At 43.4% G+C, this 23,959-nt stretch overlaps 1 protein-coding gene across 1 annotated transcript in view; it reads left to right on the top strand.

The window, feature by feature from the left end:
* The first annotated feature begins 309 nt into the window (after positions 1-309).
* DDRGK1 (DDRGK domain containing 1) overlaps positions 310-23,959 on the top strand; it is a 30,133-nt gene continuing 6,483 nt past the window's right edge. The window contains exons 1-6 of the mRNA XM_015286028.4: positions 310-427; positions 5,968-6,120; positions 13,127-13,233; positions 14,270-14,371; positions 21,766-21,888; positions 23,881-23,919. Coding sequence (XP_015141514.3) covers positions 340-427; positions 5,968-6,120; positions 13,127-13,233; positions 14,270-14,371; positions 21,766-21,888; positions 23,881-23,919 — 612 coding nt within the window. The 5' untranslated portion in view covers positions 310-339. The remainder of the gene's footprint in view (positions 428-5,967; positions 6,121-13,126; positions 13,234-14,269; positions 14,372-21,765; positions 21,889-23,880; positions 23,920-23,959) is intronic.

Raw genomic sequence — 23,959 nt, 5'->3', positions numbered from 1 at the left:
GTGTTCAATAACCAGGTTGGATGGGGCCCTGGGCAGCCTGGGTGAGTGCCAGATGTGGAGGTTGGTGGCCCCGCCTGCGGCAGGGAAGTGGAACGTGATGATCCTTGGGGTCCCTTCCAACCCAAGCCATTCTATGGCTAGGTTAGATTAGAGCAACGATCACGCACAGGCAGCTCACACAGCCTCATAACTGCCCGCCTGCCTGAAGCGCCGCCTCCTCCCTCACAGCCCGCGCGGGGCGGGGCGGAACGTACCAAGTGCCGCCCCCCTTCTCCTTCTCTCTCCCCCCCTTCTCCGGGCGCAGTGGTTGCGGCGGGGCGGGCCGTGCCGGCGCTGAGGATGGACGCGGTGCTGCTCGCCGTTGTGGCCGCGCTCCTCGCCGTCCTTCTCTTCTTCGCCACTCTCTTTCGCCGCTCGGCTCCGGCAGGTGGGTCGGGGCGGCACGGCCGGGCTCGCAGCGCCGAGCTCTCGTTCACCTCTCCGCTGGGGGCGGGGGGGGCGTCTCCATAGTAACCGTGTGTGGGGGGGAGGGGGTGAGGCCTCGCCTCAGGCCTTCCCCTGAGTGGGCACGGCTCGCCCGTTCCTCTCCCGGCCACGCCAGCGCTGAGCACGCAGCTCTGTTTGGGGATGGGATGATGCAGCATTATCCACCTCTGCGTGGCCGTGTTTCCAAATGGAAGGAGTTATGGTGCTTCGGGGGGTCGTTTTGTGTTGATTTCATAGAGCTGAAGGGACCACTGGAGATCCCCTCAGTCCAACTCCCCCCGCCCCCCCAGCAATTTCTTATAGCACGGCGCACAGAAAAGCATCCAAGTGGGTTTGGATAACCCCCCACCGCCCCTGTGGGCAGCTGTGCTGCCCTCGCAGCAAGGAAGCTCTAACTCATGCTTCTATAGAACTTCCTGGGCTCTGCTTTGTGCCCACTGCCCCTTGTCCTGATGCTGGGCACCACTGAAAACAGTCTGGCCCCATCCACTTGACACCCACCCGTTTAATATTGATAAGCACTGATCAGATCCCTCCCAGCCTTCTCTTCTCCAGGTGAACACCCCCAGGGCTCTCAGCCTTTTCCCATCAGAAGATGTTCCAGGTGCACATCATCTTAGTTGGCACTCTGCTGGGCTCTCTCCAGCAGTTTTCTGCCTGCCTGTCCAGCAGTTTTCTGCCTGCCTGTCTTGAACTGGGAAGCCCAGCACTGGGGTTGGTTTTGGCATTGGTTGTTTCTCTTTCTGCTGTGGGGAGTAAGGTAGCTTTAATAGTGTTGCTTGTTTTTTTTCAGTAGGGAGAAAATGCCTTTAGTGGAAGCACAGAGTCATAAGAGTCTATACTGATCAGTTAAAAACAGGGTCGCCAACTACCAGACTAGGCTGCCCAGAGCTACATCCAGCCTGGCCTTGAATGCCTCCAGGAGTGGGGCATCCACAACCTCCTTGGGCAACCTGTTGAGGTGCGTCACCACCCTCTGAGTGAAAAACTTCCTCCTCATATCCAACCTAAACCTCCCCTGTCTCAGTTTAAAACCATTCCCCTTTGTCCTATCACTATCCACCCTTGTAAACAGTCGTTCCTGTTTATACGCTCCCTTCAAGTACTGGAAGGCCACCATGAGGTCTCCCCGGAGCCTCCTCTTCTCCAAGCTAAACAAGCCCAGTTCCCTCAACCTTTCTTCATAGGAGGGGTGCTCAGCCCTCTAATCATCTTGATTCCTTATTGCTTAGAGCTGATCTTCTGGGAAAACCGTGTGATTCCTGCCCCAGAGAACTGAGACTGCTGGAGATGAATTATTTCCTGAGCTTGACTTGTGTTACAGCTTACCCAAATCATAAGCTGCGAGGTTGGAGAGGATTTCTTTTTCTCTCCCACTCAAGCCTATAAAAATCCTAACTAAATTGAAGCCCAAACTGTTGTTTTAACTGATCTGACTCCTTGGGAAGCTTCCATGCTATTTTTGAGCAGCCTGGTTACAATTAGTTTATATTCAGAATAATGCAATTGTTTTGAAGTCACTTCTTCAGCGTCATCTTTGTGACACCTCCTAATTGGTCTCGCCTTATTTTACTGTCTGCTAGAAGAAAACGGGCAGCTTGTTTTCTACCAGTAAAAACTCCTCTATGTCATTTCAGTGTGTGGGGATGACTTCATTCTCCTTGCACAGCAGAAATTATTTTACACAACTGCTGAGGTTACAGTGTATTTAGATTTCTTCAAGATTAAGTCTTCGAGGGGAATTTGTTGTCTTTTGTCTTAGAAAAGGAAGCTGCTGCAGACCTGCCTCTAAATGTATCCTATTGCATGGAAAGAACTTGAAACAATGGAAGCTTGACCTTAGGGAGTTGGTGGTAGCCCTCCCTTCTTAGAATGTTTGAGGCTTGGGGAATGATGACTGTTTATGCTCTCACTTGTGGAATTACCCTTTAATGTCTTCAAAAACAGGCTGCTCATCATGTCGGGGGCCAGTGATCAGGTAACTGCTGTAGCTTTGTATTTCCTGAGAAAGGTCACTTCAAGCAGCACGGTCTTTCCAGCAAGATCATGCCTGGGCTTGTTCTGCTGAGGGTAGAAAAAAAGGTAGCGTTGCTGGGTTTGACGCACGTGTGGCATATCTGTTTGGACACGGGCCCTAGTAGGATAAGCAGGACCGTGCAAAAGTGCTGCTAAAGGGACACCCAGTAAACTTCCACCTGTTGCATTTTGAGTCACTTTCTCATTGAATTTCACAGCATGGGTTTGCTGGAAGGTGAAAGATGCTGGATGCTGTAAATGCAGAGGAAAGCATAGCTGGTGCTTAAAGGTGCAGCAGGTGGAGCTCTGCTCTCCCTGCTGTCTTGAGGACTGCCTTGGAACTTGCCAGCCCAGGTGTTAAACTGATGGACTTGCTTATCTGATAGAGCTGAGTATAACGTGCTGTGATAGGCAAAAGATTGCTTATCAGGGAAAAAATGTATTTGCTCTGAGCAAGTGGAAATTTGCATAGTTTCAGAAAGGAGCAGGTTTCTACTTGGGGGTTGTAAAATTAGGTCCTAGAAAGTCGAGGTGCTGAAAGATTTCACAGTATTCATTGTAGTGATACAACAGTGGTGCTTTGCATCCAGTTTAGGAAAGAGTTCTGTCTTCAGAGCAAAGTTCTGCTCTGCTTCTCTAAGAGTTCTGATAGCATAAGTGCAGGCTCACAGCTACTGCTGTGCACTGCCTGACAAGCTGTGTGAAATAATGTTACTGCCTCTGCACTGTGCTGATGTCTCTGAAAATGCAGAGATCTCAGTGTGGCAGCAAACCTGTCCCCCAAGATGAGGTTTTTGCTCCTGTTTTTTGGTTCCTTGGCATTTTGGAAAGCTGAGAGCAGGGATCTTAAGGCTTAGAATAAAAGCTAAACCGAGCTGTGAAGCAGCATCCATTTTCCAGACATCTCTAATTTTTTGTTTGTATTGCCTGTTAATTGAGGGCTTTATCTAATTAATTTATTCTGGCCTGCCATTCTGCAAACCATCAAGCAACTCCTGGATCAATTTGTCTGACCTATATAACGTTGGTCATTGAGTTTCACTTGAATGGCTCTGTATCAAGTCTCATTAGTTCTTGTGTGACTAATCTATGCATGAACTGGCTAGCCTGGGGTGCCTCTCAGTCTGAGACCTCTGCAGCTACAGGAAAATGAACTGAGATATATCCAGATAATCACAGCAGCCAAACCACACCCTGTGCTGCAGGAGGGGGTGAAAAACACCGGGGCCTGACCTGACAGAAAATCATGCTTGACCCCAAATTCGACAGTCAATCTGGTTCTGAGAATGTGAATAAGGTGGTTTTTAAGTGTATTCTCTGTGCTGTTTGCAACCACCAGTCACACCCCTGCTCAGTCTGCTATTTCCAGAGCAGAAGGGAGTGGAAAGAGAAGGAGAGCACATTAAATTCCTAGATACTGGAGGGAGCAGGTGAGTCCTGAGCTGCACAGACACATCTTTGACCCCTGACAAACAGCAGGTATAAGCACGTTGCACGTAGATGAGGTAATTCTTTTCTCCTCCCCCTCATGAAGGATGGATGGATATACAAGGAATAAACACGTTTCCCAGATGATTTCCAGCTGAACGCTTTGCAAAGCAAAGCTGCGGGCAGTGGGAAAGAAAGAGATGCAGTAAAGTGTATCTTTTTCTGCTAAATTACGACCTATTATGTCTAGGTGTCTTCTGTTGCTTCTCTGAATGCTTTGGAGATCTGAAAAGATAAGTATTGCCCAACAGCTACCTCATGGATTTGACCATTATATAGGTCAGATTTTGTTGGTTTACTATTTTCTGAGCCCCATTAAAAGTGGTCAGCTTTGAGATACTGCCGTGTCACATGGAGAGAATTAAACTGAGGAAACAGGATAGCTTCATTCACATGTGCCTCTCCGTGAAGGGTTAAAAATGTCAGCTTGAAATGAATACGTGTCTCATAAATAGATTCTTCTTTCATAAAATGCAAAGCAGTCTCTGTTTCACAGGACGATGGAAACCAAAACCAAGCCCCAGAATGAATGGACGTTAGAGCTTCACAGCTAATATGCTGTGCAGAACCACCTTTGGAAAATACTGAGGTAGACACATCGAAGCTTTCAGCTGGAGGGATACTGAGGTTTGAATTGCAGGGTATCTCAGTCATTTATGGAGAGAAATATTGCATGTGTATAAAAAGTCTTTTTGCAGACTACAAATATTTCTGGCACTTAGTAACGTTCCCAGTAAGTGAACTGCTATTGTGCAGTATAATGCTTCCCTCTCTGCTCAGTAGCCTTCAGAATAAGCATCATCACGCTATAAATAAGCCTGAGCAAGTCCTGAAGCAATGTTATCTGATTGCGAGAGCCTGTGTGCTGTCATTTATTACAGCTCTGGTTTGGTCCCCAGACAGAAGGAGTGGATGAGAACAGGAGGGTGACAGCAGTGCGATAGTGCAGTGACTCAGTTCAAAATGTCACGGTGCGTGTTTGTGCTGAGAGCTTCCTGGGGGTCTGCTAACAGCATTGTTGCAGCAGTCCTGAACTGCAAATAGCTTTGGTGGCCAAATACTTCCCCTGCTCACTCTGAGCTCCGTGCTGCTGCAGCTACGTTGTTATTAGCACTGAAGTTGGCAGCTTTGAAGCTAGTTGAGGTATACTGGGATGAGCTGCAAGCACACCTTTGATCGTCGTATAGATGTAGTCATAATGAATGTTATTTTCTGATGACAGATATGCTAATGGTGGTTTTATTTAGGAAGGCATTTTGGATCAGAGTCTGCTGGAGATTTGGCAGAATGTAGAGAGCACTTTATACTCCTGCTGGGACACCGCATAATCCAGGAAAGCCCAAAAATGTGTCCCAAGTTTAAGTAAATGAGGAGTTCTGTGGTTTTCTGAGACAGTTTGAATACTGAGCTGCATGAGGGTCAGAGTGGTTAATACTTTGCAGGATTGAGCAAGTAACAGCATACACAAATACGAGATTCTCTTATCAACAGAACGTGCAATTATCAACGGAATATGCAAAGCAGCTGTTGAGGATAATCTGGGATTATCATCATTGTTCTGGCATGACTGCTGTAGTTAACAGTGGGGTCATGGAGGTCTCGAGGAGAAACTGTTGGAGGGGGAGGGGGTCTGAGGAGAACTTCTGAACCAGGCCCACGGTCCATCACCTCCTCTTGTACCGTCTCTCAACTGTTCCTGTTATATTCCTCCAATCTTAATTAACAGCAAGTATATGCAGAGAGTTTGGTGATGAGTGCTGCATGACCTTTGAAGATGTAGGCAGACTTCTGCTTGCTTTTTGCATGCAGATTTATTGGCAGACCTGTAGTTTGAATCAATGTGGTAGAACAGGGACAAATGCTGTGATACATACACGGCATTAGCACTGTGCTTCTGGTTGCAAAAGCTGACTGGCAAAAGGACAACTGTAGCAAGCAAGGATAACAGCTCTCATTGGTTTTATTTCCCTTTTGCAGCTGATGAGGAGCACCAACAAGATGTGGCTGCAGCAGTCAGACCTCGGCCCTATGTTGAAGAGCGAGGCGATGGGATGCCAAGGCGCCGGAGGAACCTGGGAAACCGGATGATGGCCCAGAGGAGAGCACAGCAGGCAGAGGAATGGGTGGAAGGTAATGCTTGGTGCAGTTGAGCTTCCAGGTATTAAACTGAGCCTCAGCAGTAGATGCTGGGGTACGATTGGCTCATGAAGAAAAGCATTCATTTTAATGGATTGGGAATCATATGCAGCTTGTCTGTGGTCTCTTTGTCTTTACAGCTGCTCTTCTTGCTTCACAGAAACTGCCTTTTGTATTTCCTCTTAGACATGCAGGTTAAATTGAGGTAAATAGAATCATCGCCTTGCTCTACGTTATCAGTGTTAAGTGCAAATTGGTGGGAAGCATGAATTCCCTAATGAACTTTGCAAAATCTGGAGTTTACTTTCTGAGAAACCATCTGGTTGGTGATCAGGATCAAGCCCAATTAGCTGAGATCGCTGCTGACTGCAGCATTTTTTCTGCCTGCCAGCAGATTGTTGGCAATGAGTCCCTTGGTCCTGTGCAGGATCTACGGTTAATAGCTGTACTTCTTTAGTGTGGTTATAGGCAAGAAAACAGTAATGAATAACACCTTTCTATACCCCACACATCCCACTCACTCTTCTGGTGAAACTTCACGCATCTCTGTTACTCCACAAAGATGTTATCACCGTGATTCTAACTGAATTCCTTTTGCTCTCAGATAGTAGGTTAAATTTGTAAGGTTTCTGCTCAAGTGTTAATAGAAGTGGAACTTGCTTCATTTGAGTTTGCAGTGGGGATCCAGGTAATGGCTTTGGCCTAGGCTAGTGAGAAGTGGTTAGCACGCATCTGAGCGATGCCATAATTGGGGGATAATTGCACTTTCTTTTGGCTTTCTTGTCATGCAGTTTGTAGGAAGCATTTTCCGCTTACGTTGGCAGGTAAACATGCTCTCCAAGCTAATTATGTCCAACAGTTGCACAAATGGAAAACTGACAGGCCTGAACTCTTCAACTTTGGTTCTTTCTTTCCACGTGAGAACATCCTGCAAAGAAAATGAAATTGAAAAAGCTTTTTCCTTAAACTCCAGACATCAAAAGTTTTTATGCCAGAGGCTGAAAGTGAGCTGTCAAAGCAAATGACTTCTCTTATTTTGTCACTGTTAGTGAGTCTGCGAGGCTGTGTCATTGGATTTTATAAATAATTCTTCTGCAGCCTTCTGTATATCAGATGCAAGTGTTGCAGCTCTTGCATGAAGTTTTCTTTGAAATGACATTTCTTCTATTTTTTTTAATGTCTTTTTCATATTGAAACAACTTCTTGCTCTTTTCTTCTGTTTTGTACTTCCACGTATTTTTGGTTTGTTTCCCATTCATATGGTGGGATGGCTTTTCCAAGTGCCTGATCACTACTGTTCAGCAGTAACACAGCCTTTGGAGGCTGCATGTAGGCATTAATAGTACAGCTGTGGAAAGAAGCATCTGTCCTTAGTTTCCCCCTTGCTTCTTCAAGGGAAGAAGGAACTACTGGAATAGGCTCCCCAAGGAGGTGGTTCAGTCTCCATCCCTGGATGTGTATAAAAACTGTTTGGATGTGGTGCTCAGGGACATGATTTAGTGGAGGGTTGTTAGTTAGGATAGTATGGTTAGGTCGTGGTTGGACTCGATCTTTAAGGTCCTTTCCATCCTGAGTGATTCTGTGATACTAAGAAGGATGAATGACATGTTTTGAAGCCCACTCTATGGCCATGTGGCATAATCCTGGAATATCCTCTAGGATTTGTCTCCTCTGGGCAGAGGCCACGTGCATTTTTGCTGTGTCATTGCCGCCTCCCTTTAACCTATTGAAATAGCAAGTTGTCCCAACAACCACAGCTCAGTTCTGTGTTACAAAAATGAGTTGACTCGCATGAGAAAAGAGCCTGGAATGCACGCAGAGCTGTGCAGTGCAGGATCAGTCAGGGCACTCATGGCTGAAGAGTGAAGTTATTTGGTGGTGTAGAGAGACATACTGAGAACAAGCCAGTCTGGTTTCTTCGCTCTTGATTTCTAAGCCTTCTTGTTGCTTTAGAAGGCTTCTAGACATCTACAGCTTAAGAGGATTTTTTTTCACTGCCAATGTTACTGCCACAGATGTAGAAATGGTGTCAGGTAGGAACTGCTGTTACCACTGAAGTAGTCTGGCTGCCAGGAGCCAGTTCTGCTGACGTTAGGAAATGGGCTCAAAGCAACCCTTGCAGGCTTTGGAGTTGTGGTTAGCATGAAGGTTTTCTGTTTTCCATCTAACCTGAGCTTCAAGGGTAAAGTAGTAGCCCACAGTTTCTGCTGCCTGTGCTGAGTTGTCATATTGTGCCAGTATCAAAATCTCTTACAGAGTAATGGGTGGGGGGGGGCAAAAACTGTGGCTTTTAATTATCCCTTCTGTAGTTGTTAGGCTTAGCCTCATTTCCTTGCATGTCCAGGTAAGGAGGAATCATTTAGTACAGCCAGGGATAGTAACTGATTGAATATTCAAATCTCCACCCACTGCACATGGATCTAAGTCAGACTGTAATTTCTTCCTATAGCTTGGGTGGGGTAAAGCACCTAAATTACTAAATTACTTGCAGGTTGGTACAGACAGAAAACAAAGAGGGAAGCAATAAATGCCTTGACTTTCCTACCAGAATTACAGCCCACGCTGTGTATATAGGTCCCTTATTCATGGGTTCCATGTGGGCTGCGCTGCACTGTGGGGACACTGCTGCTAGCCAGCTGCCTACGCTGGCTCGGTTTGGCTGAGTAATGTTTCTCAGTGGTTAGTTGAATACTCAAAGGAGGTCATCTCCTTTGAGAAAGTCAACGTCTATTAATATTTTCTGATGACCAAAGATTGCTGGGGAGATACTTTTCATGGGTGACAAAGTAATTCTCCAAATGACTGAAGCCCCTGAACTGTGCTCCTTCAATGTGGCTTAGAACAGAAGGGTTTGGCTTGTGTTGCACAACTTCAATCTAGTCATAATGCTGCTGTCTTGCAGCCCACTGCAATAGAGGCAGCTGTCATTCAAATCTATGTGCTTCAAAGTGTATCTGTTCTGCATGCTTGTAGCACAGTGCATGTGCCTGGAAGGAGAGTTCTGAATTTGTGTGGTTAGCTTGCTCCTAATAGCCCAGCTTGATAGCAGACTTGATTATCTCTGTTGCATCTTAATTTAAACTAAACCCAAACAGAGGTGGCTTTGTGGGGCTAGCTACGGCAAAGCCAAAAATTTACTGCAAGAAATGAATATGTGTGGATTAATAATTGGAGCAGGAGAGGCCAAGCTAAGCAGTGGAAGGGAAGGAAGGAAAAGGGATGAATTGGAGTCACACTGTGGATTGTTTGTGGCATGGAGTAATGAGAATAAGTAGCGTTAATTTTAGATCCCATTTGTTGTCAGATGACAGTAATGGGGCATCCACAACCTCCTTGGGCAGGTTTTTCCTTGCCTTTCTCTCAGTAGTTAGTTCAATATTCCTTGCCTTCCCCTGAGTAGTTAGCCCTGTACATCTGAGAACAGACATTGAAATACACAGCGCAGTGAAAGCTGGGTTAAATTTAAATGGATTTACTTCTACACAATTGATAATGATAAAGCCAAGAGCTTTTAATAATCCTGTCATAGCCTCTAGCTTGTAAGTTAAAATATAAGGTAAAGCTAATGGTTCTAACATAAATTAAATCATAGATTCCTCTCTTCTTTTTCTTGGCAAGACATTGGAGGGTTAGGATTGCATGTTTTCCTCTACGAGTATTAATCACAACTGAGAGACAAAGCACGAAATAAATAAGAAAGTCTATATAAGTTTATAATCTGTAGTAATTGGCCATGTTAAAATGCCTGTTATTACTCTTTAAATCCAGCATTCAAATCTTACATGAAAAAATCTTACATGAAAAGGTCTTGCATGAATATTTGGGGGAGGGGAATAATATCTAAAATTAATTACAGTTGTTATCTCCACTTAGTGGCACATAAATGCTGTTGTGGTCCCATGGTGTTCTTGTGAAACAGGTGGAAATAGAGTAATATTAATGCACATAATTGGAATAATTTTAGTGCTTAATCAGTAGGAAAACCTTTCTAGTACAGTTAAATTTCGACTACTAATATCCTAACTAGTGAATCAAAAGTTACTTTTGACTTGCTACTCTTCATTTAGAGAGTTAGTGATATCAAAGTATCCACAGTGTTCTTCCTGCCCTTGAGACAAGCACAGATGGTGTGCAGAAGGGGTAGGTGTGTGGTTTCTCGGTTATGCCATATGGCTTGGTTCAAGAAAGAGCTTGAAGTTGTTTGACTTCTGCTCAAAGGGGCTCATGTCCTCTGTTTACTGTCCTTTTCCTATCCGCAGCGTAGGCTGATCTTGTGGCTACAGATTAATAAGCATATGTCTCATTTGTTTCCTAGACTGGGTAGCTACCAGACTTAAAAATTAAAAAAAAAAGTCATTATTATGCCATTGCAGTGCTGTGTTGCTCATGAATACCCACACCTTTCCATATGGTGGACTAATTCCTTTCCAGTAGCTGGTGTCATATTCAATCTCAATAGCATGCATATGTCTCCTGTCTTCAGGATTAATTTTGTTTTGCCTGCTACCTTCCCTTCTTTTTACTATCCTTTTTGTAAGGTGTTGTGTAAATAGTAAATCAAGCAGCTAGCCATGCCTGAAGAGTTGAGTGTGAGTAGTCATATCTACTGCTTGTACTCTTTTTGGGGGATGGCAATCATCAAATCATAGATAGATTGGAGTTGGAAGGGACACGTAAAGACCATCTGGTCCAACCCCCCCCCCCCTGCAGTGACCTGGGACACCCACAACTCCATCAGGTGCTCAGAGCCCTTTCCAGCCTGACCTTGAAATTTGACCTTGGAGTTTATTTGCTTCACTTCCAAAACTAAGGAGGAAGCAAGACCTTTTGACACTGATGTCAAAGGTATCCAAAATCACGATGTGGGACGTTTCACTTGGTGTTTCTACTTTCTCTGTACACTAACTGTGCAAATTCCTGTCCTGACAGAGAACACCAGTATACTAATGGTTATTTTATGGTACTGGAAGGTATTTTTGAAAGGAACTGTTTAAATTTCAAGGGGTTCAAACACCTGCATGACTGCTAAATGTTGTTTTGCCTCTAAAACACTAAGGAAAAGCTGAGGTTCACTGAAAGCCGTATTTGTGTAAACCAGATTGTCACATCACATTTGAAGCACACCAGCAGTTACAGTGCATGGTACAGTGGACTGTTGTCAGCTATATGTGAGTATGTGAAAAGCACTTTCATGTGGCTGAAATTATAGCTTCCAGTAGCTTCTTTCTGTTTAAGAAAACAAAACAATCTGGTTTTGTGCAACATCCTCTCTGCTTTTGGTGGAGCTATTCTTGCACTGTAATAACTGATTGATTCAGCAAACTCTCAAACCAAGTACTTATCCTCTTGTCAGCGTGTTCAGGTTTATTTAGCAGATGTTAATTGCACCCAGGTTGAGTGCGTTGTTGACCCTTAATGCTCTGCTGAATCACAGGCTGCATCTGCATCACTGTCTCTTGGCTTTTGTTGGATGTAACTCCATGCACTAGAAGAAGCTAGGAAGGAAGCAGGACCTAAGGGATTGCATCAGATGCTTGAAATTGAGGGAAAGCAGACATTACTGAACATAGGCATGCTTGATGCAGGACTGGAAAAATGCTTTAAAAGCTTTGTTAGGCTTCTGCCTGACCTCAGGCTCAGGTACCTTCAATATAGATGAAATCTGAGAAGCACTCCAAGCTTTCAGTTGAGTTGAGTTGTGTTGGAGGTGGTGTTTCATGTTTGTGGTTTTTTCCAGAAATAATTTTCTAGGGGATAATACCAGCATTAGAATCATAGAATAGCCTGAGTTGAAAAGGACCACAATGATCATGTGGTTTCAACTCCCTTGCTATGTGCAGGGTCACCAACCACCAGACCAGGCTGCGTAGAGCCACATCCAGCCTGGCCTTGAATGCTTCCAGGGATGGGGCATCCACAACCTCCTTGGTTAAACTGTGAATTAGGAGTAGTATCTGCTAACGCTGCGCTGCTCACCCATTGCATTTGGACCTCCTCTTGGCCCAGGATTAAAAACTAATATTTTTTAAGGATCAGCAAAATTATAGAAGCAACTGTGTGTTGGGGACACTCAGATTAAACAATGTTTCTTTGAGATGGAGGCAGGGGGAGCCCTTCTGATCATATCAGTGATCAGATGCCAGGGTTTCTGAAGCCCAAACTAGCAAGCCTGCCTCATCTTAACTTCCATACCCTGAAAACAGCTAAATTAGTTGAGAGCCACCTACGCAGATCTCAGTTACATTTGGTTCTGTTGATGTATCTCAGTGGCTTAACCATGGTACCATACTGTCTATTGAAATTAGTAAAACAAAAGTGTTTCAGAGTTAGTTCTGCATATAAAAGAAGGGTGAGCACTGTTCATCCATGTGTTTCTTAAATAGCAATTTCTTTGAGTGTCTTCAAAGCAATAAAAAGGCATCACTTTCTCTGGAGAGAGTTCTCTATGGGGGAACATCCTGCTGCCAGCCCTGCCAAACCAACTTTGGCAATTGCCACTCAACAGTCATCTCCAGGTAGGGTTTGATGGAGTAAGCTAATGATCTCTCCTTGAAGGCCATGGTCAGTCTGTGGTAAGATCGAGGGGTAATTTTGTCTAGCAAATAAAGTGGCCAGATACTCATGAAATATGTGAGAGACGAGGAGGGAAAGGAAATGGCCATCTTCAGAAGTTCTTCTTTCATATTCCACATTTGCAGAGATCGTCTTTGTAAACAGCCATTTGTCATACAACAGTGAACTATTTACATATGGTCTTGTTGCAATTAAGCCCAGGATTTAAATATCAACTACATTTTCACTTCTGACTTGAGTTTTTGCTGCCTCATTATTCCTACTTTGTGCAGGTTTTTTTTTGCCTTTTTCCATCTATCTTGTCTGAAATATACATGTGTATCCTTTTCATGTGCTGCTGCTTTCCTAGGAAGCAGTCGTGTTTCCTAAATGCACTTTTCACATATGATTTACAACTTGTTGTTTGCCCTTTAATGCAATCTTGCAGAGGAAGATGATGCTGAGGAGGTGCCAGAACTTCAGGTGACAGGGAAAATTGGAGCAAAAAAGCAGAGGAAATTAGAAGAGAAACAAGCCAGAAAAGCTCAGAGAGAGGTAAGTGATCCTGCCACATACAAAACCTGAATAGTGATACTCAGCAAAAACTGGTGGTGACAGACACCCAGGAGAATTTGAGGTACCTGAGGTGTCCATGCAATTCCTGCTTTACACCATGGTGGTTTGTCCTATAGAAAGGATGGCTGGTTAAGAACAAACCTGATGAGTGTTGTATAAAGTTACCATCCTTTTCTCACTTGCTCCCTTTGAAGCATTTTATCATTGCTTTCCATAGTCATTCTGTTTAATTAGCTTCTTTTTTTTTTTTTTGTGGAAAATGTGAGCAAAGTTGAACGATAAGCATCACTTGGTTGAGCGAGGAATCTTTTTGTTTCATTTTAAAACATGCTGATTTTTATTTTCCCATGTAGACAAATAAATTTTTCGGTTAAGTCGTCTTTGGTGAAACATTCAAAACCACAAATCCACTAAAGCACAACTTAAGAAACAAAAGATTTCTAAACAATACACAAAATATGTTTATTTTTTACTGTTCCGGGACAATCTCCCTTTGCTGAGTTTGGTTAGAAATAGTAGGAATTGGTAGATTTGAAGAGACAAGTACAACATTCTCTTTAAGAGATTCTCCCCATGTTAAAATCCATCTATTTGCTTTTAGAGATTTTATTTCTCCTTTTTTTTTTTTTTCCTTTTCTCCCTTTACCTTAGAGCCCATTCTAAGTAAATTTTAAGAGCATTATTATGATATTCCATAATATCCCTCTAATTATAAGGTACGTGCACATACAAAGCTTGCCTTGTCTGCTTCTCAATACGCATTTTTAAGCCAAAAGATTAACTTTTAAACTTACCACAATGGTAAGTATTCTGAAGGTCTGGGGCAAGAAAAAGTTGAATCATAACAACTTGTTGTATTAGGTTATTATTTCTGAACACGCATACAGGAAGATAGTACCGAATGTCCCCCTTAGTCTTTATATGAAGGTAAAAGATGTATGTTGAGGGAAATTAAAGCCTGTCTTGCATTTCCTTTGTTGGTGGTTTAAGGGTTTCTTTGTTGTTTGTGTTTAAGGCTGAGGAAGCAGAGCGAGAAGAACGGAGAAAACTTGAGTCAAAGAGAGAGGAGGAAAGGAGGAAAGAAGAGGAAAGAATCCGCCTTGAAGAGGAACGACAGGTGGGATTGGTTGCATTTATGGATGGAAATTTTGAACCAAGTTTGTCTTGGAGATTGCTTCTCTGTAAGTTCTGTGATAGCAAAACTCTTTGGTGTTCAATGCTATTGCATACATCTTTTGTTTGTTTTGTTGCTCCATTTTTATATGAATTACAGTGATACTCAGTGATTTCAACTGCAGGGCCCAGTGCTGTTTCCCCAGGTGTTTGGAGCAAGAGCTTTTGCTTCTGCCAGACATCAGCACACACGTCTTAGCAGCAAGGACCAACCACCCACAGTCAAGGCCAGGGCTAAATGAAACCTCTCCTGCACGGATCCATAGCGTAGCCTATCTGCGAACTTCCTATTCCATAGTGACAGATTGTTTGGTCAGTTTATGTTAACAAACATAGCTTTTAAAATTGGCCCTTAGTCTGATGGGGTCTATTACAGTGCACGTTTATGAAGGAGTTATACTCAACTGCAGGAGAAGTTGGCTTGATGTCTGATAGAAGTTTAGTTCTCAGAACCATAGAATGGCATAGGTTAGAAGGGATCTCTGGAGGTTGCTCAGAACCTTGTCCAGATAAGCTTTCAGTGTCTTCAGGGGTAGAAAATGTCTCAATCTTGCTGAGCCCCAGTTCCAATAGTTGATCACATGCATGATAAAATTTCTCATGTTGCAACTTGTGCCCTTTGCTGATGCTCACTAGGTCTGCCTGCCTGACAGCTGTAACCAGTAGGGCAGAAAGCGAAAGACATTATCAACCACTTCTGCAACTGTCATGTAAAATTATACTATTTTGTTCTAATTACACAAATTTACATGTGCTTTATAATTAAAGATTTCCAACCTGTATATATGAAGGTGCACGTTAGGAGTGACCCAGAAAAACAGATCCTGTGCAACTGAAGTGTCTTTGTTAAAAACCTTTCATCAGTGGGGGTGGCAAACTGATTTCAAAGCTGCTTTGTGTGTTCCAGGCGTCAGTGCTACTGGCTAAGAACTGGAGCTTCATGCTCTTTGGTGCTTGAGTAAGTTGTGTGGTAGCTTTGCAGAGTGCTTTGGGAGGCAAGGAGCAAGGTGTTCTGTGCAATCCTGTGCTGAGTAATTGCAGTCCCAGGGGAGTGTAGCCCCCAGCTTTCAGTGTGAATTTTCCATGATGCTTAAATGTCCAAATCTGTGCTTTGTGGTGAGCAGATTTATTTCAGTTTGTTGTAAACGCCAATTGTGCAAGCAGGGTGTTGTGCTGATAACGATTTGAAAGAAGAAAACATTTTTTTCCCTTTTTCTGTTGGGGGTATGAAGACTAATTTTGGCTAGGCAGAGCTGTTTCACAACAGCAAAAGTATCAGATCTGGCTTCCTATGGATCTCTGTCTAATGCTTTCCCCTGCCCATGCACAGCAGTAGCACCAGCTTCTGCCTTGCAGTTTGCTCCCCTTCTAAACATTTCTCATTTCTCTCCCTATGCTTCCAGCTCAGAAAGGCCAGGTGAACTGTGTCTGCCTTTAAATCACCCATCTGTTGTTCATCCTGCTTACTGGGGGACTCATCCACCCTTCAGGTCAAAGCATAAGGGAGAACACAGATGGCAAGTTTTCCTGTAGTGGTTTACACTTTTAATAAGTGTATTGTCTGCACCAAGCTCTTTGACTTTTCAAATACTTCTTTCTTAAGATTTTAGAAATGTAATATCCTTGAAACCCTGAAGAGTTGGTTGAAATGAACTAGAACAGTCCAATGCTCTAAGGGAGATTAGGAGGGCACCCTGGCTGGATGCTAGCATTGCTTTGGTGTCAGTTCCTTTAGACTAGGCTAAAAGCAGTTCAATCCCAGAGTGGCAGCCCATAAGACAGGTGGATTGCTAATCATGCAACAGCTGAGCTGGGCCAGCTTGCTCAAAGTGAGCAATAGCCCAGGACAAAGAAGTTGTCCTATTGGTTACCTGCAAGTTTGTCCTGGGGCTTAGCAGTACAGCTGGCTAATCAGGATCACTTGGGCACAGTTGAAGAGCCGGGTAGCAAATAAGGGTGTAATTCCACCCAGACTGAGATCTCTTCATGAAGAAAGTGCTTATTAACATATTTAACTTTTTTTAATCATCACCTTCTTTTCAATTTAGAGCTGAATAATTTATTTTGGTTGAATGAGGGAAATCTCATTTGGTTTTATTTTGATCTTCAGTATAACTAATGAAGACTGTACTACAGCACTTTCACCTCCATTTTGCAAGGCTAAGTGAAAATGAAGAATGTGAATTAAGGCTTTGATTTACCTCAGTTTTGTGCCTGGCAGTCCAAAGGACAACTAGCAGCTCAAATATTGCTCAGATGCATAAATCTATCTTGCTATTCATGTTTGCTTTAGTCTTGCCTGAGCAGACAGTAGGGGAAATTTCAGTTGCATGTTTGTTTGTTTGTTTTTCCCTGCTCTCCCTCCCAAGAAGTGCTCCCAGAATTGTTCTGACTTCCATGAATGCTGAGACTGGCTTTGTGTCAAGGAGAGCTGCTTTGCAGCCTTTCAGCAGCTGAGTCCTATTCAACAGCTCTGGATGATTCCTGCTCTGTTAAATGCTGTCTGAAAAGTCCCTCAAGTAAGGGGGGAAGCCAAACAGAAGGATACAAAGTTGTGATGTGGATCCTGTAGAAATCATAGAATCACAGAATGGCCTGGGTTGAAAAGGACCACAATAATCATCTGGTTTCAAGCCCCCCCTGCTGTGCACAGGGTCACCAGCCACCAGACCAGGCTGCCCAGAGCCACATCCAGCCTGGCCTTGAATGCTTCCAGGGATGGGGCATCCACAACCTCCTTGGGCAACCTGTTCCAGTGCATCACCACCCGGTGCTGATCTTTGATAAAGTCACTGGGGCTGCTAACACACATCCCCTGCAAGCAGTTTAAGACAGGGAGACGAGTGGAAGTGATGAATTCTTGAGTCATAGGAAAACCCTCTTTCTTCTATAGGCAAAGATAGCTCTCTCCAGTTATTTTTGGGCAGCTCTATACTGTGATGCAGTGTAAGTGGGAACTCTCCCTTCTAAGGGGACTGTAGGGGCTAAAATCTTTTGTCTTCTTGAGAAAAACACCCCCTGGTTCTGTCTAAACATATTTGTATGCACGTATAAATAAAATGTGGTTGCCCCTTGGCTTCTGTGTTGCGAACCAAATAATATATATTTTTGAATTCAAGTTTCCTTTCCAGTGTTCAGATGACCTGATTGGCTACACATGTGAGGAAGCTCCTTTATAATTGGCATTTGCTTCGGCTCCGCTTTACCCTGGGGATTTCCCTTTCACTCTTGGAGTTTTTTAGTGGTGAGTTGGTTTACCAACCGACACCTTATCAATGAGAGCGAACTTCCTCTGATGTTGCAAAACAGTGTCTTCATCAAAAAGGCTTGCAGGTTGCTAGCCAGAAAGATTTTTTTTTTTCACCCTGCACAGGGATTTTTGTAGATTTTAGTTCCTTAGCCTACCTCTGCTGTGCTAAGGAAACTGCATATGGTTTATGCAGATGCAGGTCTCACAGCGATTCTATCTCTCTTCTATACTAAAATGCAGCATTGAACAGGGTGTGTTGCCTGCAAATCCACTGCAGTGTGAGCTGCTCTTGAAACACAGTTTGTAGTAGAGAAACTACTGATCTTCAACTGAGCGAGCTTTCAGTGGTTGTGAAATAAAAAGCCACAGTGGGAGTGGGGGCTGGCATTTGTTTGCTGCTATATTAGAACAAGATCTGTATTGCTCAAGCACAGCTGTGCCCAAAGTTTCTAAAGTCAGGAAGTGTCATTAAGGTTTTCAGCTTTGCATTTCAGTACCTGAGTAAGAATGGTCTGGATCTTCAGAACTTCAGGAGTGGAGAAGTGGCTTGTGGTTCCTGGGGTGCTATTGAAGTTATTGAAAACTGAGACTCTGAAGTTTTGGTTATTTGGTATTTAACCATGGACTGCATGCCTTCCCTAAAGTCAACCTTAAGGAACTACAGGTTGAAAAGCTTGCAGAAGGCTCATCCTACTCAGATTTTGGTGAATAAGAACAGGTAGGAAACAGTCCATCTTCTTAAAGGTCTTATTTCTATCTGAACAGTGACGGGGAAGGAATATCTACTCTAATTCATAATAGAACCATAGAATGGCCTGGATTGAAAAGGACCATAATGATGATCTTGTTTCAACCCCCCTGCTATGTGCAGGGTTGCCAACCACCAGACCAGGCTGCCCAGAGCCACATCCAGCCTGGATTCAGTCTACTCTGTATCATATTAGTTATTTGTAAAGTCTGTATTTGCTTCCTGCAGAAGCTGTACTAACAGCACCAAAGCTGGATCATAGAATGGTTATGAGGAGGATTTCTTTGATCTATGAAATCAAAGCATTTGACATAGAAACTACCATACTTTTTCCTGCAAGCTACAAACAAGGAATGACTGCAAGCAGGTGGTGGTTGTAGAGAGCCTGATCTTTGCTCTCCTTTCCTTTTGCAGTGAGATCTCTTCCACTGCACAGTGCAATAAGCTGCCTATAAATGATTTGTTTGTCAGCAAGTCAGTCCTTTATCTGATTTGGAGGAGAGATGGCAGAGCACACAACTAGCAGTTTGCTCTCTGGTAAAGCTGCTTAGGCAAAGCTCTCAGAAAAGCTACTTAGTGTATAGGCCAATATCACTTAGTGTCAGTGTCACCTTAAATGGGTTACTGCATGGAAAGCTAGGAACAGTGGTTTGCTGTCTTTTGGCTAAATGGTGCTGTAAGGTCCTCACTGTTTGTTAAAAATAGCGATGCATGATAAACCTTCAAAGGTCGTAATCTCTCAGTTTCTCAGCAGCATCTCAGGGCTCCAGAAGGCTCTGTGGTTCCAAGAGTCAGCCATAAATCTGAAAGCGTTTTCAGGTCCCTCTGGGTTTGAGCTGATGAAAGATTGGGATTTTGTGCCATTGACACAATTAATGTTTTTGATGGCATGGAAGTAATCATTGCACTCAAGGTAAGAGATGAGTAGTGGGAAGGTACATCCATAGAATCACAAAATGGCCTGGGTTGAAAAGGACCTGTATGATCATCTAGTTTCAACCCCTCTGCCACAGGTAGGGTCACCAGCTGCCAGACCAGGCTGCCCAGAGCCACATTCCTCAAGTGTGGTATAGAAAGCTGTTAGAAAACAAACCTATGCTGTAACAAGCCCCTGGTTTTGGTGAGGTTGAAGTGGGTGAGGAGAGCAGGGGACCCATTACAGAGTTTAGGGAAAAAAAAGGCAGTTGAAGGTGAACATCAGCAGTTACCAAATTTCCATAGAGCTGGGATTTCCCCACCACCACACCCATTGCTGAAGGGAGGTGGCTCAACTATTCTCTCTCCTCTAAGCAGACATGCATTACCACTTAGCTCCACAGCAGTTAATATGAAATTAGAATGGGGATAGGCAAAAAAAATCCTGACCGATAAAAATACAGGCTTTATAAAAATCATGTTTGATCTAAGTGCCCTCCGTGTGACTCGTAGGCAGCAAGTATTGGGCTCTGTTTAATTAGCAGACCCTGGGGTGCTGAGAGTGTTTCCATGTGTGGGTTATGCATAACCCACAGGCTGTTTTTCATGGGAACCTGGCTATGTCTGACTCTGCACCTTCCATGCAGCTGCTGCATGACTTGGGCATGTGAAAGAGTGCTGCTCTGGTGGTGGAACACCAGCTGAAAATGAGTGTTAACAAACAACATGACTTCAGCAGGGCTCCCCCCTGCCCAGCTTCTACTGCTGTTGCTGGTTCCTTTTAGTCTCAATCAGTTTGCAGCTTCCCTAAATCTGTCTTTTTCTGTAGCTTGAATCGTGGTTGAATTTAGGTGGGTGAAGCATGTGCAAGGAGTGGCTGCTTTTTTTTCTTCTAGGAGGTTGATGAAAAAGCTTCTGGAAATGCTTAGCTAAGTGCCTTACTCTTGTATTTCCAGGATCAAGATTAAATTTGATGTACTCTCAAGCAAAGACCAATTGAACGCTTCTGAATGATCTATGATTGTGTTGTTCTTGGCACCTGTAACCCAAAGACAGAAATTACTGCTGAGCTTTTATTAATAATCGTTATGGTGATGGATGACCTAGAAAATGGTCTCATTTTGTCTCAAGTGCTTCCTCAGATCTGCAGGATTTCTTCATGAGATAATGGTTAAAAATGGTTTTGACTTTTCACATGTAGTAAGATCCTTTCAGCTCTGGTTTTCTCATCCTTGAATGTCACTATGGAAAATGCTTCCTCCTTAGGACTTGCTCAGAGTTTGGCTGAATGCAATTAGGGCTGAATACATTTTTTTTTTCTGTGATTTTAATTAAGAGCAATACTTCTACACCTGTTTCTGGCACCTCAGCACCTTACATGATGTTGTTACTGAAAATCATTTATATTATACTTAATGACTTGCTCCTGTCTCTCCCTGTTTTAATAGAACAAGTGTTTGCTTTTGAGCCATTTAAGAAAGCAATTACCATATTAGTGCTGAAGATGTAGCATGGCAAGCGTGTAGGAATCAATAGAGTTGTTCTTTAGGAGATCAATTCCTGTGCTAATAGTAAAGGAAAAGGACAGAGGCTGACACTAAAATCTGAAGGACTCATGTTTCTGAGTGCTAATCAATCCTTTGTGATGTAAAAGCAAGCAGAGGTTTGTGAAGTTGGAATTTCATTGTACCAAGCATAAGTTTCTCTGCCCCACTGATGTTGGGCTTAGAGTTTTCTGGGTCAGCAATTTTTTATCACTTCTTGGCTTGTGAGTGGAACTTACGTTTGACCACTCATCAAAACCTACCAAATAAACTCTTTTTATGTAATAATACATTTTCCCTAGCATAAAGTAGTTTGCACAGTTCTTTACATTCAGTGTGGACATATTTTGCTCTATGTCATGAGAGATTTACTTGAAGCTCTTGCAGGCCAACTTCTTCATGTACGCAGATGAAGACCAGTGTAATTCCACTTCTCTTTGTGTTCATTCCCATTGGACACTGGTGCATGTCAGAGCAGAATTGGGGCTGGATGCAGAAATGTGGGTGTCGCATCAAAGTACAGTTAGGGGCAGGAACTTCCTGTCACTCAGTCCTCAGAAGAAACACGTTCATGCAAATTGCAGCAGCAGCTTGCTATATAAGAGTGGTTTTCTCCCGTGTCAGACCTGTTAAGAACCAGGCTAGGTGTGTTGTGCAGGCTTACAACACCATGTTAGGATGACTGCAAACTTAAAGAGTGTCAGAGAGGCTTTTGAAATGAATGATACCATTAAGGGAGAACTCAAACATGTTTTAGAAGCTTTTTATCTGCAGTCTGTCATAGTAGGACCAGACTACAGATAAAGGAAACGCAACTGTACTTAAAACTAAACCCCGTTTGGGGAGGAGCACATTGACCACATGTCATCTTTTCTCTCTAGGAAGAGGAGAAAAGGAAGGCAAAGGAAGAAGAGGAGAAGAGAGAATATGAAGAGTACCTGAAGCTGAAGGAGAGTTTTGTAGTTGAAGAGGAAGGGGTTGAAGAATCGATGACAGAGGAAGAGGTACGTACGTCTGTTATTGTAGTTTCCTTATCACTGTTAGATTCAGATTGTCTTTACTGCATTCTGTCTCTTGTAAAATGGACTTCAAAATGGGATCCAGACAAATGTTTTTGCTTTGAAGAGATGTGTATGTAAGTACGTATTAACTTGGAGTAATTTCCTGGGGAATGCTACAGTTCCTTATTCCAGACTCTCTCAGTTAGTTCAGAGTGCTCAGGCAAGTGCACATCACTGAGAACGAGTTCTGTCCTCTCTCTGTCTGAGGACTGAAATAAAACTAATTTGAGGAGGCAGATACTCTTATACTGTTCCCAGTTCTACCCTACCCTGGTACCATGTGTTTGCAAGAGAGAAAGAAAGCTTGAGAAATCACAGGACACAGCCTAGGTGCTTGTGGGCTTTCCACTGGAAAACTGTTCAGTGTTGCAAATGACTGCAAGTCGTTGATAGGGTTTCAAACTCTGCATAATATTCTGTCATGCTCCTCCTGTGTCTGCCTCCAGGCGAGCTGCTGGGGATGGTGGTTGAAATGTGATACCGACATAATCGTGCAGCAGGCTTGAAGAGGGTCTCTTGTGGAAGGTAGAACTCTTAATTTGCTGAGGAGAAGACATGTTAGATTAATTTTAATTGCTGTCAAATGCTACAATGGCTCTGGGCTGAAATTTGGGCTGTCCAGTAGATTACATGATAGCTACTTCTTTTTCGGGGCCATTTGTTCCCCTTTTTCCTCTGCTTAAGTGACCCTCTTGAATTAAATAAATTTGCACTCAGCATCACTGAGCGTGGGCTGAGGGGCTTGCAATTAGTCAGTATACACTGACCTTGGCTACGGATTCTCACCATGGAACCCTTTCCATTAGCAGAAATTCCTCTACTGTGCCAAGGTTAGCACCAAGAGAAGTTGTATGTGATGATGGGAAACTTCCTAAGATGCAGAGAATTAAACAAGTACTTGCTTTTGAAAACCCCTTTTACATTGTGTCTGTTCTGTTAGAAGATCATACAGCTAAAACATTAAATTCTCCACTTCAGACTCCCTTGAAAGTTAGAGAGTATTTATTGACAGGCAGCTGTGGGAACACAGACAAGGAGAAATTAATTTTTCTGTATGTGGGAACAGGGAAGGGTGTTCCTCACTCAAAAGAGCCTGGGAGGCAATTGATGGTGCATGGATCTCAACGCAGATATCTTTGGTAGGGGTGGGGAGGTAGAACTTTCATAGCAGGCAATTTGAAAGTCATGTTCGGAAATGATGACGGGTGTGTAGTTATTTGGAGGCATCAGCCTTGCAAAATTGCCAAGCCATCCCTTTGTCTTGGGGGTGGGTAATGCACTTGTACCAGGATACCAAAATGCTTCGAGCTGACTCTGCCATGTGGTGTTGAGAGCAGCGTGCTGAAACTCCTGCTTGAAGTTAAGGGTGCAGAGTTAAGCAGTTAATTAACGCTGATTGATTTTCAGGGTTGCAGAGCAACTCGATCTCCTGTTCACTTCAATGCAATGTTTTTTGCATGGCCTTTGAAAACTGAGCTGCTTACATTAAAATGCCGGATTTCAGGTGCATAGCTTTGAGAAGGGCTTGAGCTTCCACATGTGTTGTGCAGCTGTGTGCTGCACTTCACCATCTGCACGAGCTGCCTCCTGAATCACTCTGTACTTTCCCTCCATACAAAATGTCCTCAGTGAACGTACTTAATACACAGACTCGCCCAGATGTGATTGTTTCAGGGTACGTGTGATGTGATGAAGAAAAGATTCAAGAATGTGCTTTCAGAAAACAAATTATGCTTGAGCCATATTCTGGCTTAGAAAACACCTATTGTAAATTCCTAGTTAAGATTAAATCTAGATGCTTTTTTTTCCCCACTTCAAAGTCTTCTCTATGCATGTGTGTAAAATTTCAGAGGTAGACAGGCTAAATGCTTATGTGCAAGTCCACGTTGCATTCAATATTTATAAATTTAAAATAACAATTATTTTCCTTTCCAGACTCGCAGCTTTCTGAAGGAATTTATTGAATACATTAAGGTAAGCTATCATTTTATTCTCCTCTTTTCATATTATTAGA

This window comes from Gallus gallus, chromosome 4 (assembly GCF_016699485.2).
Source record: "Gallus gallus isolate bGalGal1 chromosome 4, bGalGal1.mat.broiler.GRCg7b, whole genome shotgun sequence".
NCBI lineage: Eukaryota > Metazoa > Chordata > Aves > Galliformes > Phasianidae > Gallus > Gallus gallus.
Note: the sequence above shows the minus strand (reverse complement) of the source record. Positions and strands in the feature narration are given on the sequence as shown.